Raw genomic sequence first — 19172 nt, 5'->3', positions numbered from 1 at the left:
ACAATCTTTATTTCTTCATATACCACGCTGCCTTAAGAAAAAAAATAGATAAATGGGCAAAATGGCAAATAAATGTATGCAAAGAGGGATGAAAATAAAGACTGGTGAAAGGGTGACTGAGACAAAGGACGGATAGATAAACGGATGAATAGACTGATGAATATACAAATGGACTTCACGAATAAATAAGCAGATGGAAATGTTGGATGGATTGATGTATGGACACATGGCGGGCTGTATGGATGAGTACATGGATGAATGACTGGTAGGATGGATGGACAAATGTCTGGATTTACAAATTGATGGATGGATGAGGAGATGGATGAATGGATGGATGAGTGGGTGGACAAACAGATAGATGTAACATTTAGACAGCAGGACAGAGAAGATTCTGGAAGTCTGGAACTAATGGCATTTTTCGGGACTTTTCCAGCTCACTGAACCTGAAGTTCATGACATTTATTTTGAGTGAGTAAAGTAAGATATCGTGGTAGAACTGACGAAGAACCGTCTCAGGGGATGTTTCAGCAGGACCCGCATCAAATGGCCTTACCTGAAGGAATCGCGTCACATCAGCGATGACGTTTCTGAAGACGTAGTCATCTTTCTGACAGTCGAACCAGCCTAGTTTGGTGATCCGGGCGTACAGCTGGATCAAGGCCTGGGTCACAAACGCCGCTAACTTCGGCCGAGTTGCCAGATAATTCAGCACATAGTTCCCTGTGTGTCACAAACATTACATTTTAATCTACGAGACTTGTAAAGAACAGCATCATGTGGTTTTTCTGAATCTAAATAAAAACACGTCTGCATTTTAAAATGACTAATATTTGTCAGTGAGTGGCAGCCTGGTTTTTTCTCAGATTTCTATCAGAAAAGTGAGGGTGTTGTAGATGTGACTGATGTTGCTGGTCCACCTTCAAAAGGAGTTAGGTCTAGAATGGGCTACTTTGTCTCCCTAACCTCATAAAGTAGGTAGGAGGCAGTCCATTACTGTGTGACGACTTCTAAAACACGGACTACATGTTTCTAATACGCACTGGTATAGTTATGTATGCAGTGCCTTGGCAAAAGGATCCATACACCCTGAACAGTTTTGTCCCATGCAACCACCAACCTCAATTTATTTAAATGGGATCTTACGTAATAGAATAACACAAAATAGTGCAGCTTCTCCTCTAGGAAAGGGGTCATGAGTTTTTCTTTCACAACTTTTTTGGGGTGAATAATTTTCCGTTTACCTGTTCAGTAATATACTGCTTGAAAAAAATAAAGGCAACACTTTGGAATTCACATTGCGCTGTTCAAGTGTTCCCTTTATTTTTTTTAAGCAGAATACATCAAAGATTCAATGCTAAAATGAAGAAGAACACGCAATGGAGAAACTGACTTTTTAATTAAGACTTGCCACTTATAAATACAATAAATACTGGAAGCGCTCATCGGAGCTTGGCACCAACTGTATAATTAATGTAATTACCCTTTTCTCTCTTTTTTTTGATTATTACTCAACTGCACCTGTAAAACTAGTTGCTCTGTAATTTTTGTTAGAGTGGGGCTGTTAGTACACATACATAATTGTTCAATGTATGTATGTGTATTTCTAAAACTACTAAAATGACAAAAAAAAAAGTATTGGGAAAAAAAAATAAGAGCAAATTATTATAGGTCAGGAAAGGGGTCTTAGACTTTTAAAGGTAGCTTTTCTATTATATTGGTCTAGAAAATACTTCTAGTTTATTCCCAGTTACAAAAGCAAGAACATTCATCAAAAATCCTTGCTGCTTTCAAACACATTTTATAAATGAGTGTGCCAAAGTCTGTGTTTGAGTAAAATGTTGCTTGATGCTTTGTGGCTAGGGGTGGTTACCCACACACACACACACACACACACACACACACACACACAAGTACAGAAAACAGGTAACATTAAGTAACGGTATAGATTCGCAGATATAGAGATATAGAGCCTGCCTCCTACCTGCAGCTGCTCACCTGACACAAATAATGAGCTGCTGTTGGAAGTCTTAAAGTCTGCCAACAAGTGAAGTACAGCCAATAGAAAACATGCAACCCTTTTTATAGACAAGGTAAACACATAAAGCGATGTTCAGAGAAACTTTCCCTGACAGACGAGAAAAACTGAATGCGGAACGGTGCAATGTGTTAAGCTAACAGTAGGACACAGATGTTGAGAGCAACATAAAAATTTGATTTTAAGCTTCTTTGTGATCAAAAGCAGCAAGGAGAAACAACGAAGAGTAGTAGTGAGTGTTGTGTTTCATGTTGGAAAATTCATGGCTACTGGAGGGACAACTCTACTTACGAATGTCAATGCGTTGCTCGAGGGGTAGGGGGTTGCTGGTCCGAGACACCAGTTTAGATAAACAAGTGGCGGCGAGCAGCTGGGAATACGAAGACTAGAAAGAGAGCACAGAACAAACTGTTAGCTGGGTTGATGTTTTTAGAACAACTTAAGTAATATTGTAAAAAAAAAAAAAAAAAACTAGGAATGTCATATTCTTAAATAATTGCTTTTGATTAAGTGATACTGTAGAGTTAAAATAAAGACACAGTAGATAATAAGAGCAGTGTAGATGTCACTGAGCATTGGTCATGATTATCTCCTGGAAAGACGAGCAGCAAATTGCTTATTTAATCAGTCATATGTGTAGCGTGATTTCTTCTTCAGAACTTATACGCTAATCAGAATCAGCTTCATTGGCCCAAAATCGTGAGCTCAAACTGGGAATTTGACTTCAGTTTCACATGCTCACAGGGTAAAGACAGTAAGTATAAATATATATACTTTCGAGGTCTCTCTGTTGGGAAATTTTATCCACCTTCCTGTGTCCATCAATGAAATAAGATGCTTTATTCTTGGAAAAACATCTTTTTGTTGCTAGATGGACCCCATGAATGGATGAGAAACAGATTCTAAATGTAATGAAATTAAAATTGAATAAAGTTGTGCTCAAAAATATAAATTCGGGAGATCTAGATTTTAAAGAGATTTTCGTTCAATCAAGAAGTAGGACGGAAGATGGACTTATTCTATTAAAAAAAAAGCAGAGATTGGCGATACAGGTTTTTTAAAGGCCGATACCGATACAGATTATTTCAACATCAGGCAAACCGATACCCGATACTTAGGGCCGATTTTTTTTTTGGGCCGATTCTTGAAGCCGATATTGCTTTTTCTTCTTCCATTTACAAGATAAAAGTGACACAATGATAACAGATGTTACACAAGTGTCAATTTAAACAAATAACATTCATTAAAGCAGCATAGCACAGGTTGCAGAGTTTTTGCAGAGGTTTCCCCCCTCTGGCCAGAAGTTGAAATGACACCAGTGTTGTGCATGGGAGAAGAGGAAAAGAATCTGCCGCTGAGACTGCAAAGCCCTTTTGTTTAGAGGCATCATGTCTTCTGAGGTAAGAAAGCTAAAAATATTGAAGTTAGCCCAAGTTCACTTGCTAATGCATCAATGACGACCGACACGCAACAACGTGGGCAGGTGAGCGCATCGTGTCACACCCACACCCAGAAAACACGACCCTGATCACCGTCTCATGAAATGACTATTGATGCCACTGCATTAAAATGAGGAAAACTCATTTTAAACGTCAAACATGTATGAGCAAGAAACAAAAAAATTCAAACTTCCTCAATGGGCCTTTATAAATTATGGATTTTTTTTAAAAATGGATGGCATTACGCTTGTGTCCCGGAGGTTCTGGGTTCAACTCCCACAGGCTGCCACTCTGGGTCCCTGAGCAAGACCCTTAACCCCAGATTGCTCCCCTGGCGCCACACAATGCCAGCCCACTGCTCCCCAAGAGGACGGGTTAAATGCAGCGTGCTAATTTAATAGGAACTTATGTTGCAGGGTTTGTGCACTTCATGTAGCAGCACAAGCCCTTTGTGGTGCCAATTTACATCCTGAGAACATTTGTAAACTTCCCCAAAAGAATTAAAAATGTGAACAATCTTAATCTTGATGTGTTTTTACACCCAGTCATCAATACAAATGATCTTCCAGAGAACATCTTTTGTTTGATTTAAATATTAAACTGTTATGCTTCTATATTATACTGTTTGCTTCTACTTACAAAAGTGACCATGTTTTACTTTTCCATCTATTATGCTCTAACTGGCCTGAAGGAAACGGTCAAAGACGGACACAGAGAGGACTCAAACGAACCAATGAGTCACAGCGAGACTGTGAGGAGGAGAAAAGGACATGGCCACCTCTTCATATGCGCATTATTTTCTGTAAAGTTAGACGCTGTACGCGTAGTGATTGGTGATGCATTATTCTCCATGGCTCACACAGCGGTGGCAGGTGGCCAGCTCGAGATCATACGTCATTTATTTAGACAGTGGGAAAGGAGTTTTATACCGACTTTAGGCGGCTTGACCACCATTTAAAAAACAAAAACATTAACACGAGTTTAAGTGGCAGAGAGAAAGAGAAAGTAAAAATGCACGCGTCGGCCGATAGCGATACGAGAAGAAAATATCGGCCGGTCGATATATCGGACCTCTTTAAAAAAGGGTTCTAGCGATTGTATTTTTTAAAGAAGTTGAATATTTTTAGTTTAAACTGAAGGATTATGAGCCTTTTTTATAGGTCTTATCAAATGCATTATAACTTTCTCTATTATTGCCTAGTTAGGGAACCTGAAGATTCAAAATGAAAACAGACTAAACTAAATTGTTAAGGCAGCAAATAAGATAAACCCAACGTCTTCTGAATGACAGTTTTTTTTTTGTCGTACCACTCAGAAAGACTGAAGCTGATTTTACAGTTTCCTGACCACCCTCTCAATGTGGAGGTCCAGCTTCTCCCCTTTGGGCCGAGGTTTATGCTTCCTAGGATAAAAAAACCAACAGATGGAAGAACTCTTTTGTACCTACAGCATCAGGTCTTTAAGCCAGAGTAATTTTTAGATTTCTTTTAATGGAATTCTTATTCGTTCTTATAAGTTTGTGTTTATGACGTAGCACATCCGTGTTGTGCTGTGTGTATGCATGAGAATGCCTAACTGCTGGACATATTTCTCCCACAGGGGACAATAAAGGAACTGAACTAAACCAAAGTAGTAGACGTTAGGCTCTCATGCCTCTAACCTGAGATCTGAAAACCTACAGCGACATTTTCAGAAATCTACTGCCACACGAATAAGACGGCGAGCTGCTAACCACGTGGCAGCCATACAACTAAGAAGAACTGCTCATTCCATCCAAGGGTTTACTGAAATACATTATTTCCCAGGTTTTCAGAACAGGTTTGAAGCATATTAAAAAAAAAAAATCACTAAATTGCACTTTTCTTACAACGCTGCGAAAAGTTTTAATTGTAAACACAACAGTGATCGACTCATGTGCCTTTAGAAATCAAAACTCAGATATTAAAAGTAAATCATTACCACTGAAAATATGCCTCTTCCAGATGTTTCTAATTTTCCCCTAAACAGCTGGTTAACAAGCTCTAATCTGTTTATGTCTGTCATTCCTGACAATCGCAACCCTGCCACCTGCTGACCACACTTATCGCCATTGTGCCACTTTGTTTCTACTAAAAGGAAAAATAAAAACATTATTCAGAATATTTTCTACAAGGTGACATTGCAGGATACTTCATAAAGAGCAGGATACAAACGTAGTGGTTGGAAGTGAATGAACTGAGGTCCACTGCGGACCTAAATCAAAGGAACACTTACGCTGCCTCTCTCCAGCAGCAGCTGACATTTACTGAGACAGTCGGGGCTGTTGGTGAACTCCACCAGAGCTTTCTCTGCCTGGTGTCGCACAGCGGTGTCGGTGGTCTCGTACAGCTGCTTACACAGGATCTCCAGCTGGGCAAGGCCCTACATAAACACAAAAGACACTCATCACAAACACATTCCACGGAGCCGTGGGCTTTTAACTTTCAAGCGTTTCCGATTTTGTAAGCAAAAGTCTCCGAAAACGGATACATTTGAGACTTTTTGGTCCCCGGTTAAAAACATGGTGTTGCAGCTGAGAGGAATGAACACAGACACCTGTTTTCCACCTGCTCTGAGGAAAGTTCAGCCCCCCCCTTGGACGTTAATGATATCAGATTCCTGCAATGTGGCGGGCGGGCAAAACGCTGCGTCATGCTCGGTCACAGCGAGATGCCGGCCACTGATAAATTGAAAATGGAGGGGCGGTCAGGTTAGACAGGAGCCGCCGCAGCAGCAGCAGAGGAGCAGCTGATCTGGGTGATTATGGGTAAGCGGCGCTGTGTTCACAGCTCCAGACGGCGAAGACTGCGGCGCAGCAGGCCTCAGTGCGCAGGTGGCTGCAGCAGTTGCATCACGTGTGGTCACTCTGTGGACCTGAGATAAGGGCCCAGCACCGAACCCTGCCGGCACATGTGCCATCTGCTGCACAAGATGAGCACAATCACACTTTTAATTACCACTGATAAAGCTCCCCAAAAATAAATAAAGAGTGCGGCAGCAAGCGTTTGCTGGCTCTGAGCGAACAGAACAGGACGTTCTGTTCAGTCGGAGACTTCTAAAGTTTGACCCGCGGATTCACGCAACCTAGCCCGAAAGCTGTGGGGAGCGCAGTATAAAACCTGCAACCTAATCATGGTCTAAGAAACTCCTACATTTTTCATTAACAATTATTCTTTTCATAGAAATACACTTTATTTTACTACACAATGATGTGGTAAAAAGCATGACCCCCATTTCCTAGCACCAACACACGGCTTGCTCTAACCATTAACTACTGGATAAAATAGAGATGTACTGGTCAGGTACACCTATATTATTTTCATTTTGAGGTCTGGCATATTCATTCTGATTCAACCCATCACAATCTTACTTTCTAAGGACTGGAACAAAAAAAAAACTGTGCTTTACGTCGAGTAAAGCCTGGCAGCCCCCCAGACCTGGAATAGGAATGCAATTTATCAATTAATGAGTTAATCTAAAGTTCACAATCTTATCGATCGACTAACGATTAATTGATAAGCAGCCATTTAAGTATCGGTTAATCAGATGGAAGAAATTGAATAAACCATTGATCAACAATTAATTGTAAGTCGATTGATTATTTGTTTGGATCCCTAATGCAGACATCTCAGAACAATAGATTCAGTGCTGTAATAATATTGCGATATTTTTGCCTATGGTTATCATACCATCAGAATCTAATAATGGCCCATGCCTACTAGCCACCATCCAAAAGAAGGCGCCACTGCTCATCCTTAAGTGGAGCCAGACCCAGACCACAATAGTTGTAAGAGAAATAATCATGGTGAAGGCCAGAACAGAACTCCGGTATGGGGTTATTTTACACTGTTTAAAGGAGCAATAAGTGAAATTTAATAATTTTGGACAGAATGAACAAAAAAAACTAATTTAGTGAAGAACTAAATGTATCTTTTTAGATGGAATATGATGTAACGTCACACACCATCTCTCTGTGTTGATCTCCATTCTCTTGTTTACAAAGCCGGGCCAGCATGTACGTGCATGTGAACGGCTGCCACTAGCCCCTCCCTCCCCATAAAATGTCACCGCCACGTTCACCTGAAGACGATCTGGACTCATTATTACCACAGAAAAACAACAGTATTTGGCAAACAAGCTGTCACATAAGAAAAGAGGCAAAACGAGGATTAAAACTGGCCTCGTGTTTTAAAGGTGGAGAGAATTTCGTGAGCAGAAGCAGCTCCAGTTTGACTCGGAGCAGCTTTTCTGCTCCGGACAGCATGAAGTCAGATCCTTGTTTTAGTTGGTGTTACAGTCTTGTTAGACTCATGTTGCAATGTTTTGTCAATTCAATGTAATGCTACAATTGTGGCATGTGGGTTAATTGTTGGAACCTGACCAGCAATGAGCCAGGCATTGCTGTTATGGGAGACGAGTAGCCGGTAGCCCAGCTAACAAATTTAGCATTGTTCACATATCTTGTTTTGGTCTACAGACAGTGCTCAACAGCAGACCTACTGGTGAAATTTCTCTTTAATGACGACAAGGGTGGAAAAATGCACTTTATATGGTTCTGTTTTTAAATATATAAAACAGCTGAATGTTAATATGTACTACCCTCTACAACGCAACACAATATTACAGCTCCCCCAAGTATATGGGAGCTGTAATGTTTTTATTAGTAAAGCACACCAAGAGCCGACTAGCTTAACCATGTTAGTCTGTTTATTTCTTCTTCTGCTCTGAGATCTCAGCTGGAACAAAACAAAGCGCCCTGCTCCGCCTAGTGGTCGGAGGTATGGAAGCAACATACATCAGCCTTTACACTCCAGGAGTCATATTTTTAATAATGTACCTAGTTAGTGTCTAAATACAGTGTGCCTTTTTTGTTTAATAAGTATTTTTGAATTAAACTGAATATAAATAGCAGCCGTAGATATCTCTGGTGTCTGTTATCTACCCTGGATCTGTTTGGGTATTCTGCCCTACAGCATGTTGGTGAAAGCAATTGTCTTAACATTCAGGGAGAGGGTTTGGTCCTTACAGCTGCCACCATTACTTTATTTAGAGCTACCATTACTTTATTAATGTGCTGTTAAATGTTAATATGATACCAGTGTCAAAACGTCACATAACTACAAGAAATTCAGAAAACAGCTAAAAAACATTTTTAATACCAGCAATTCAATTAGAGATCGGATTGAATCGAACTGAATCGAAAATAATCTATTCTAATTCTTGAGAATCGGAATTGATTTTTTTTTTATTTAATCAATACCCAGCCATACTGTGAAGGAAGATGATGTAATTTTGCTGAAGGAATAAATCTAACAGTGTGGAATGTGCAGGTGAAACATAAGCACCCATGCAACTAACTTCTTTTAAACATTATGACCTTTGACCCAAACACAAGGTCAGAGGTGTCCTGATGAAAAATCTGGGACCTCAGAATGTATTCCCTCCCCTTTAAACACTGTTATTCTTTGTGGCAGGTCTGAATGTGCAAAACAGCCCAATGCATCCATTCTGAGGAACACACTAAGCCCTGCTGCTGCGCTTACATCCAGCTCATATTTGGACGTAGTTCATGCACTGATGTCCTCCTAGGTCTGCATAAGCTAGGCGATGGATGCTAATGGCATCCCAATTCCAAATGAAACTATTCCTATTCTTAATTATCAGGCTTTAGGCTTAAGGCAAATAGATGTTTTTCACTCTTAAAAACTCTGTGGATTTATTATACAGTAGATGAAGCAAATCTCCCGGAGTCCATGTTAGACTGCCCAGTTTCTCAGGGACTGATGTGTTGATGTTTCTGTGTTGAGGTGAACTGAAAGAAGTGATGTTTTTGGCCCCCTATGCTAGCTGATTAGCTGTTTTTAGCTGCTGTTGCTTTTTAGTATGGTGTTTCTTGTGAGACACACAAAGATCTTAATTAAAACATATTCATTTTCTTTACATTTAATCTTTAGAAAAATATTAAAATTAGTTATTAGCAGATCATCAATTTACAAAACCAGATGGTATGGATGCACTAAGATTTTCATAATGTTACAGCAAAGCCCTAAGGCATAACGGAGGAAAGAAGTCAGTTTCTAAAGGTGGCTAGAAACAGACTCCACCCTTCTCTTCTACAGAACGCTCCTCGTTCAGGACCGGTGGTACGACTTTAAACCGTCAATGAGAAATGTAAATCTACACTACAGCTAAAGTAACAAAAGGGGGGAAACAACTGGAATCAGATAAAAACATGATAAAAGGATAAAACTTCACTCAGCCTAACACTTGCCACAGTGACTAAAATATATTTAACTCAAAGTTTTCTTCTTATGTACTCAGAGGGAAACAAGAGCATGGTTTAAAACTATTGTTTAGGACAAGACAGCACTCCGGCGCCATTTTTTCCAAAATAACCAATTAGTAATGTAAGCAGCTCTACGTGTTCTGTCCATTCCTGATGGAAACAGTCCACTGCTGTGCTGGAAAAGTAAAAGTAAAAAAAAAAAAAAAAAAGGCACAAGAAACTATACTTAAACCAGGCTTCAGTCTGGCTTATTGGTGGAAAAGATTATTAGGAGAGGCTTGAATTTTCTAACCAGGAAGAAAGCTTGTGGAATGGTAGCATGCTGAGTCACAGGAGCTCGTTCTACAGCTTCTTAAAGGGTTCCATCTATACTAGATTGCACCTGAGAAGCATTTAGGACTTTACTCATGCTATTCTTTATCAAATATTAGAGAATGGAAACAACCTTAGCTCAACAGAACTTTAGCAAAACGGACCCCAGTTTCACCGCTAACCTTTTACTCTGCCAGTAAGAGCTCCTAGGTTCCTGAGGAACAACGGTACAGAAATAACACTTGTATAGAGCTTAAATGACCTCAGATGCTTTATGAGCAGGAGGAAATCATGTATTACCTCTGCTTAATTTACAGATACTTCTAAAAAAAAAATAGAATTAGAATATCACGAATTTCAGAAAGTGAAACTCCTATATTATATTATTATTATATATTCAAACTGAACCCTTTATTCAATCAACTTTTCACCAAAACTGCAAATTTTTTTAAAAAAAGAACATGTGCTCTCTGAACTCTTTGAAGGGGGTGGAGTTTGGTAACAGAGCATTCCTGGGTCTGTGTTTGTGATTGGTTGGGAGGATGTAATGACTCCAGTATTAACCTACATGATAGGCTAGAATGCAAAAGAAAGGAAAACTGCTCTATTGAACTCTTTATTTACCCTTTTTTTCCCTATCGCATCACACGTCTATCGATCGATACATATTATTGAATTATCGTCAAGCCCTATTATAATCTATACTAAAAAAATTGTTTTTTGAAGATACTCATTTGTGTCAAAATAGATGTAAACTGACCTGTTCACATTTGGCCAAATTGTTGCACTTCTTGCAGCAGCAGCGCTGCAGTAACAGTGGCTAACCCCTCCGCTCCCTACCGCTCTAGCTGACCAAAAACAATCTGCTGCTAGAACGCCAACATGTCAAGTTCAGCTAGAAAAGCATGTGACCCTCTTTATTGATAGGACAAACACAAAAGCGTTTTTCGGGGGAACTTTCCCTATGAGATGAATCAAGGGAAAAATGAAAAAAAAGTAAACGTTGCTACATGCGAGCTACAAGCTAACAATATGAGACATGTTTGAAAGCAACATAAAAGCTATTTCTTTCGTACTATAACTCGGACTGGGCTATAAATCGTATTTATTTAGAAATTTATTTCACACAATCCAAGACTAAAAACTGACATTTAATCTGGTAAGGCAACTTATTCAATTGCGCAGCTCCATCCACGATCGGCTGAATAATATGGAGCATACCTGGATTGAGTAAATTAGCACAACAATCCGCCAACTCCAACCGGGAAAGTTCTTATCAGAGCATTTCGGTCTAATTACGCTGAAATTAGACCATAAACATAAAGCTCACGTGCATCAGTGAAGTTGTAACCCGCCCGGACAGCAGAGCTGTAAGCTAGCGCTAGCTAGTATTAGCTTCACGGACAGCCCAATACCAGGGTTCTGTCACGATGTTTCGTTCGAGCTGCACCATGTGATGTTCTGAGCAAAACAACATATATACACGTGTTCAGTCTTTTTTGTCAATAAGTTAATGTTTTAGTGTGTGCTTCGGTGGCGCAGTGGTTAGCGCGCGCGACCCATGTACGGAGTCCTCGACGCGGCCGACCCAGTTCGACTCCGACCTGTGGTTCTTTGGCGCATTTCTCTCCCTCTCTCGTTCCCCCTTTTTCTGTCAGCCCACTGTCTGAAAACGAGCCACTAGTGCCGTAAAAACCTCAAAAAAAAAAGTTCATGTTTTGATTCATTTTTTAAGTGGTGCAAGAGCAGCATAATAGCCCTCTTGTGGCTATTAAACAGTAATTTTTACTACTTGGTTCATCTTGGTCAGTATGATTTACCATTTAAAATTGATCTACAACTCGTAGGATCAGCCAAACTATGGAAAAAAGTTTGACTTATAGTCCAAAAAATTAGGTAGTTTCAGTCTGACATCTACTGTCATTACTACAATGCAACACTTTGACAACATTTGTGTAGAATGACCACTGAGGGAAGTTTGCACACCTCAACACCTGGTAAACAATGGTGGATCCTATGCCATAAAACAACCTGCTAACGCATCTTGGGAAACCTAAGTACACTATAAAAGTATTCACCCATCAGCCTTGACTCACATGAACTTCAGTGGCATCCCGTTCTTAATCCATGGGGTAAATTATAATGTTTGTCCGCCCATAGCAGCTTCAACACATTTGGTAAGGCGGTCCACAGATTATGGAGTGTTTATGGAAATCTTTGACCATTCTTATGAGGTCGTACACCGATGTTGGACGAGAAGGCCTGGCTCTCGGTCTCCGCTTTCATGACTAGATTTGTTGCATGGGTAGCATCCCACCACAGAACCACGCTGGAGTTCACTGTGCTCCTCAGACTGACCCATTCTTCCAGAAATGTTTGTAGAAACAGTCAGCATGCCCAGGTTTTATACACCTGTGGCCATAGAAGGGACTGGAACACCTGATTTTGATCATTTGAATGGATGAACAATTACTTTTTATATATATATATATATATATATATATATATATATATATATATATATATATATATATATATATATATATATATATATATATATATAAACCACGTATGAAAATAAAACAGGAAAGCAACAATTCCTGGCTCAGCCAATGCATTAAGGGCAGCTTTGTAATATGTACTGTTATTTTGACACACAGACAAAGGCAAAAATTTGAAATAAGCCCCCACTAAATGTAGCGATAGTTTAAAAGTAAACACACATTGTTAATATACATGCAGCATACTGTACCTATTTACCATTCTGATTAGGGCTGAACGATTTTGGAAAATAATCTAATTGCGATTTTTTTTCTTAATATTGTGATTTAATGCGATTTTTTCCAGTTTAATTTACCATCTGTTTTAAAATATATACAAACAACAAATCAATTTGTTTCCTCACCGTGCGGATTAGTTGCTAAAAGACCCACAGCATCTAAACTCGGAGCAGAAATGATTGCGTTCTGCCTACGATAAATTTCAACCAAAATTGCAATTTTGACTTTTCTCCGCATTAACCACAAGCAACAAAAATGGCCTCTAAATAAAGATGTTTGTAAACAAGGACTATTTTAAACATGAACTTTTAATGTTTCTATTGATCAGAATATTATTCAAGAGAACAGCTTTTAATTTAATTGGACATCAATCGTTGAACATAAAGTGGAAAGTCCAACCAACAAGCAAGTCTATGTATTAAACTGATTGACCAAAACTTAATGCTATGTATGATTATATAAACTCTAAAACAAGTAATAAAATTAGATTATCTCACTGCTGCAACTGTCTTCCCTTTCATGTGGAGGCAAACCCACTTCAAACATTTTACTGACACCTAATGGACATGTCTGATTCACTAATTGTTACATAGCCAAAAATTGCAGACCTCTGCGATTTGGAAATTGCGTTTTTTTTAAATCACGATTATATTGAAAATGTGATTAATTGTTCAGCCCTAATTCTGATCTTTATAGAATAACAGCTCCACGTAGCTGAGATTAGCTTGGCAATCAGTCTGGTCTTATTTTTATGCAACTGAAAATATTCCAAAACAGGAAAATTTGTCCATCTTTTAACCCTAGAAAAAGCAGTAGTGGCTTTCTTTTCAGCTGGATGGTGGGCAATGCGCAGCAACAGGTGGGGAGGGGGGAGCACGGGTCACTCCAGCACTTTTACCTTAGAAACTATTTGATGGAAAATGATAGAACGTTTGAAACCATACTTTTTTTTAAAATCTTCCAAAGTTTCCAACTTTGGATTCCCTCATCCTAGTTTCATTGAGATACCCAGCATTATGTTATTACTAGTTCCTTCAGCATCATTGTAACTTGCAAAATACTAAATTTTACTGTCAAGATTAGGGCTGAACGATTTTGGAAAATAATCTAATTGCGATTTTATATCTTAATATTGCAATATTTAATGCAACCCCCCACCACCTTCATTTATTGTGTCTTTTGAAACGTATACAAACAACAAATCAATCAGTTTCATCGCTGTGCAGATTAGGTGCTAAAAGAGCCACTGCGTCTCAACTCGGAGCAGAAATTATTGCGATCTGCCTCAAGATATTTCAACCAAAATTGCGATTTGATTTAGACTTTTCCTCTGCATTAACCACAAGCAACAAAAGTGGCCTCTAGATAAAGATGTTTGTAAACAAGGACTATTTAAAACAAGAACTTTTAGTGTTTTTATTAATCAGAATATTATTCAAGAGAACAGCTTTTAATTGATATGGACATCAATCCTTGTTGAACATAAAGTGCCACCAACAAACCAGTCTGTGTATTAAACTTACTCACCAGAACTTAATGCTATGGTGAGATTCCTGAAAGTTTTTGCTAAAACAGTGTGATCATATAAAACAAGTAATACAAGTAGATTATCTCACTGCTGCAGCTCTCTACCTTTCCATGTGGAGGCAAACCCACTTTAAACACATTACTGACACTAAAGGATGCGTCTGATTCACTAATTGCAGACCTCTGCGATTTGGAAATTGCATTTTGTAAAATTGCGATTATATTGAAAATGCGATTAATTGTGCAGCCCCAGTCAAGATCCATTCATTTTGTCGTGAATCCATGTGTTGTTGTGCACCGTTTGTATGAAAGATTTCTTTTCCAGGCTGGTTAAGGTTTTTCTTTTCCTGAAAGCATCCCACTGACCAACGTGGTGAAGCTCGCGTGGATGCAGCCAATCTCCCGTGGGAGGCTCAGTCACAAGTTCAAATAAAACGCGAGCGCTGCTGTGTTTTGGTCGTTTTCTGCTTTACATTACGGGTCGTTGTTGTTTTATATTGAACCCAGAAACATCGCGGTGCTCGGAAAATCCCACAGAAAGGGCTTTCTCGGGACTATGCGGGGGATAAGCCGGCGAAACAGAAAGTTGCGCCCGGTCCCGTCCAGGATTCCGCACACATGTGTTCGGCTGTGAGCACGGAGCCACAGAGCGGGCTACACAACAGATCGCCGCTTAGCCTCCGTTAACAACACGCTGTGGGGGGGAAAACTCCCGGTGCCCACACACCGAGCCTTCCGACACCAACCACAAGCCGCCGATATGCACCCAATTTCACCGGCCAGCACCTCCACAGACTCGGTCAGGTTTTCAAAGAGCTCGGGCGGGAGAAGTTGACGTCTGGCTGCAGCTAGGGTTAGCTTAGCATGCATCAGCGTCCGGGTGGCCGTGGAAAAACGGAGAAGAAATCAAAGCTTTATCCCCGCAGCTCAGGCAAAGTATCTGCCATTACACCGGCTCTGTGCTCCCAGCAGGATAAATGCCCCTGATGTGGATCGTATTGGCGCCAACTTCACAGTTAACCCCTGCATGTTAGCCTGAAAGCTAGTCGTCCAGTCAGCCATTTGTGTGTTTTACTGTTTATTTTTTTCCTCAAACACGCCGCCAATGCACGCCATTACCCCGCTGGCGATAAGCCCCCAGCTAGAGCAGACACCGGGAAGCCCACAGACTAGAACCGCTCGGCGTCCCTGTGTTTGTTTTCGTTCCGTCCAGCAGCTAACACGAGCTAACGCAATGACAGCAGGCCACGAGTCAACACAGGCTGCCTCATCCTTTCTTTTACTGCCCGCATCCCCGCGTCCCGCCGCCGGCCGCATCCCCTCGCACGGCACGCCGGCTCCGCGGCTGCAACGCCGCATCTGGATCAAGGTTCAACCTCATCTTCCCGCTCCGGAACAAACTGTCGGTAACAAAAACATGAAACCTCTGCTTACCTGCACATGATCCGCCATTTTTCTCCATTTCATGCACCTCTCACTCCTCCGCTTATGGGACTGTAGGGAGACACTAGCGCCCCTGCCGGTGGCGGCTTGAACTTGCCCATTTCACATCACAAAGTGAAATGCCAAAACCTCAAAATGTGCTGTTGTTAGTGTCAATAAAATGTACCAAAATATGACGAAACCAACACAACATAACATTAAATAAATAAAATCCTGACAAAAACCAAAGTCACTGTACGATTAGTCCTCAATATAGCAACAATATAATAAGAATAAGTATTCCTTTATTGTCCTGTAATGGGGAAATCTGGTGTGACAGTGGCAAACACATGGACAGCTACACACAATTATTAGCAATGAGAAAAAAAGAGAAGAAAAACGAGCAAACCGGTCTAATCTAAAGTTAGCACTAAGGAAACACCAAGAGCAGTAAACACCAGAGTAAATATTGGACAAAGGGAAAAAAATTGACAGTGGAGAAAACTCCAGCCTATTTACTTTATTAATGAATTTAATCTTTTCAGCAACCCTCCAATTACAAGAGGTTTATGTGTATTATATTTCATATTAATTACACATTACTTAATTGCATGCCTTGTAAGAAAGCTACGCTGAAGTTTTCTATAGTAGTTTTTTGGCAAGTGGAGACGTAAAATTATTTAATCTCCTGTTAAGTCATTCATTCTGGTGATGGATTGGTGTATTAGTGTTAAGCACCTTTCCCCGAACTGACTGAGATAGCAAACATGTCAAAATCTGTCAAAACAGCAATCCCCTTCATAAACTGTACTTGTTATGACACAAAATTTGCTGAAACGGCACAATCCTTCATAAATTGTATTTTCTAACAAGCACCATCAGCGTTTCACTTGACAAACGTATGCAGTTTCGAAAAGATAGTCTACACTGACAGACAGATATAAAAATCAACTACCAGTATGCTATTCTGACAGGGAATATCTCCCCAACAGAACGCCGGGCCTACATCATTCCAAAGAAAAAATACAAAACACACTAAATTGACAAATGTAGCGAACCAAAACATGAAGGTGTGTAAATTTATACAGACTTTCCGGTTTTAAGAGTAACCGGTCCAAATGCTTGTTATTGTCTTCTTAAACAGAGTTGACATGCTGGTGATGATTCTGTTTTATTTATTTTGTTTGAATTTTATAAAATGACCAGTGAACAATCAAAAGGCATCCTCCCCAGCCATCCTTGGAACACCAGTGAGGGATGCAACTCTTTGTGTGGACAAGATATGACAGACTAAATCTGTGGCACAGGGCTCTCAGATGTGTATCATGGTTTTTCTTGCAGTGAAACTAAAGTCCATTGGTTGATGAAGCAGAGAAGGTTTGTTGTGGTTGAGGCAACGGACAAAGTATCGATTGGGGCCCTTGCTCAGTAATGCTAGAAAAAGACTTGTGACATGCTGCATGAAAACTGCTTAACATTGTGGAAAGGAATATTGCCAAAGCAAGTGTTTCTAAATTCCAAACTGAACCTTCTTTCAAACATGGCGTATTGACGAAGATGCTGAAAGAATGGCATAGTGTAAAATGAAAAGATAAAATTTGATTGATCTCTTCACAGGAGATAAGTTCTTTTTAACCGGGCTTTATGTCAAATGTACGGAGTCCTTGACAGTTCACTCTTCTATGGAAGGCAAGGCATGAGAGTTGTGTTTGAAGGAGATGAACTTGAAATCCATTGGGGTGTCCCTGCGTCGGTTCAACTCTTGCCAGCAACTGTGTTGTTCCTTGGCAACAAAAAGGAGAAGTGTGCAAAAATTTAATTTAAGGTATGTGGATCTCATGAATGTTGCTGTCACAACATTGCCATCCACACCAGTAAGATCCTTTCAGCATAGTGGTTCTATGTTCCAAATTGGAAATTGTTTGTGTTCTTACCTTTTAGGTTTGAATCTTACCTTCAACGGCTTGACCTCCTACAAGTCCATAACTACCAACCTGTCCAAAGCTTTACTGTTCCACACTGAATTGATAGTTGAAGAGTATTCTGCAACTCTTGCTGGTGAGGGACAGTTAACGTAAAGCCCAGAATGCGATAGCGGACTGAAGGATTCTAGATATGTCTGTCAACAACATGCCAGCGGCTGCACACGTGCTGGATTTCTTCATTTTGTCAGCCTGGGGAGTATAATCTGGTTTGCAACATATGTCATTTGTTTCATGTCTGTTAACCAATTGGATGACTAGATATAGGCCTACTACACAAAGGTAAGAGCACTTTATTGTTTTTTATGCAGACGGGCCAAGTCAATTTTTAGCTAATCTACTTTTAAAGGATTTATGGCTTTGTACGAGACACAAATATTTGCATGTGTACTTGTAGCTGATTGAGAACACATTTTTTTGTATTTTACCACAAACTAACACAGCTTCAGTCACACTTTTGCAGAATTCCGCTTTTTTTTTGCAAAGGAACAACACTGTTGTTGCCAGAACTCGAACCTGCGTGGGGACACCCCAATGGATTTCTAGTCCTTCGTCTTAACCAGTCGGTCAAAACAACCCCCTTCGTTGCCAAACTAACGCAGCTTTTTCCACGGCAAGAAAAAAAGGTCCCGCGTCTGAGAGTCCTTGGGAACAGGTTTACACAGTTATGTCTAGTGGCGGCAAAGAAGTAGCTCCCTTATTGGCATTCCAAGGATAGTCTGGTCAAGGACTGGTCGTTTTCATTCCAGTTCAATAGTACAGTGAACCTTTATGGACACCATACCTTTTACTTAAAGCCTGGTTAAAGAGAACCAATCATCAAAAACGTTGGGTATCAAGTGACTTATTTATCTGCGTCAAAAAACAATCCTCTTCCAGGCTCATCGTCCAAATGGCATTTCAATGCTTGTTCTCCGGTGTGTTATCATTTTATAAACATTTTCTTTTGTAAACTGAAGCACTACCATACTACAGATGTTAGTTACAATATATCACATGTCTTAAAGATCAATGCATCCTAAAAGATGACAACAAATTCTCTTCATATTACATTAAAGGATTGCATATACTATAATCATAATAAATATTTAAGAATTTTACTGTAGATTTTTAGTGAAAAAACACAAGTCAAAGTTCCTTTTAATGTCCATGCAACATGAGCGTTTGTCTCATTTTTAGTAATTTATTCCTCTAAAATCCTAAATGGGGACAACAAAGTATTTTCATAGTATGTTAAAGGGTCACTTATACTATACTAGAATAAATATTTCATAATTTTTCTGTAGATTATTGGAGAAAATCTACAGTCAAAATTCCTTATTATGTTTATCCAACATATTCGTTTGTCTACTTTTGAGTAATTTATTTGTC

At 39.8% G+C, this 19172-nt stretch overlaps 1 protein-coding gene across 1 annotated transcript in view; it reads right to left on the bottom strand.

The window, feature by feature from the left end:
- The window catches only part of xpo7 (exportin 7), a 41390-nt gene extending 25490 nt beyond the window's left edge, over positions 1-15900 (bottom strand). The window contains exons 1-4 of the mRNA XM_012869631.3: positions 15832-15900; positions 5728-5874; positions 2327-2420; positions 554-720 (exon numbers count right to left, since the gene is read on the bottom strand). Of these exons, the coding sequence (XP_012725085.1) occupies positions 554-720; positions 2327-2420; positions 5728-5874; positions 15832-15864 (441 nt within the window). The 5' untranslated portion in view covers positions 15865-15900. The remainder of the gene's footprint in view (positions 1-553; positions 721-2326; positions 2421-5727; positions 5875-15831) is intronic.
- Positions 15901-19172: the final 3272 nt, after the last annotated feature.

The sequence above is a fragment of the Fundulus heteroclitus genome, chromosome 8 (genome assembly GCF_011125445.2).
Source record: "Fundulus heteroclitus isolate FHET01 chromosome 8, MU-UCD_Fhet_4.1, whole genome shotgun sequence".
NCBI lineage: Eukaryota > Metazoa > Chordata > Actinopteri > Cyprinodontiformes > Fundulidae > Fundulus > Fundulus heteroclitus.
This window is presented reverse-complemented; position numbering and strand designations above follow the sequence as displayed.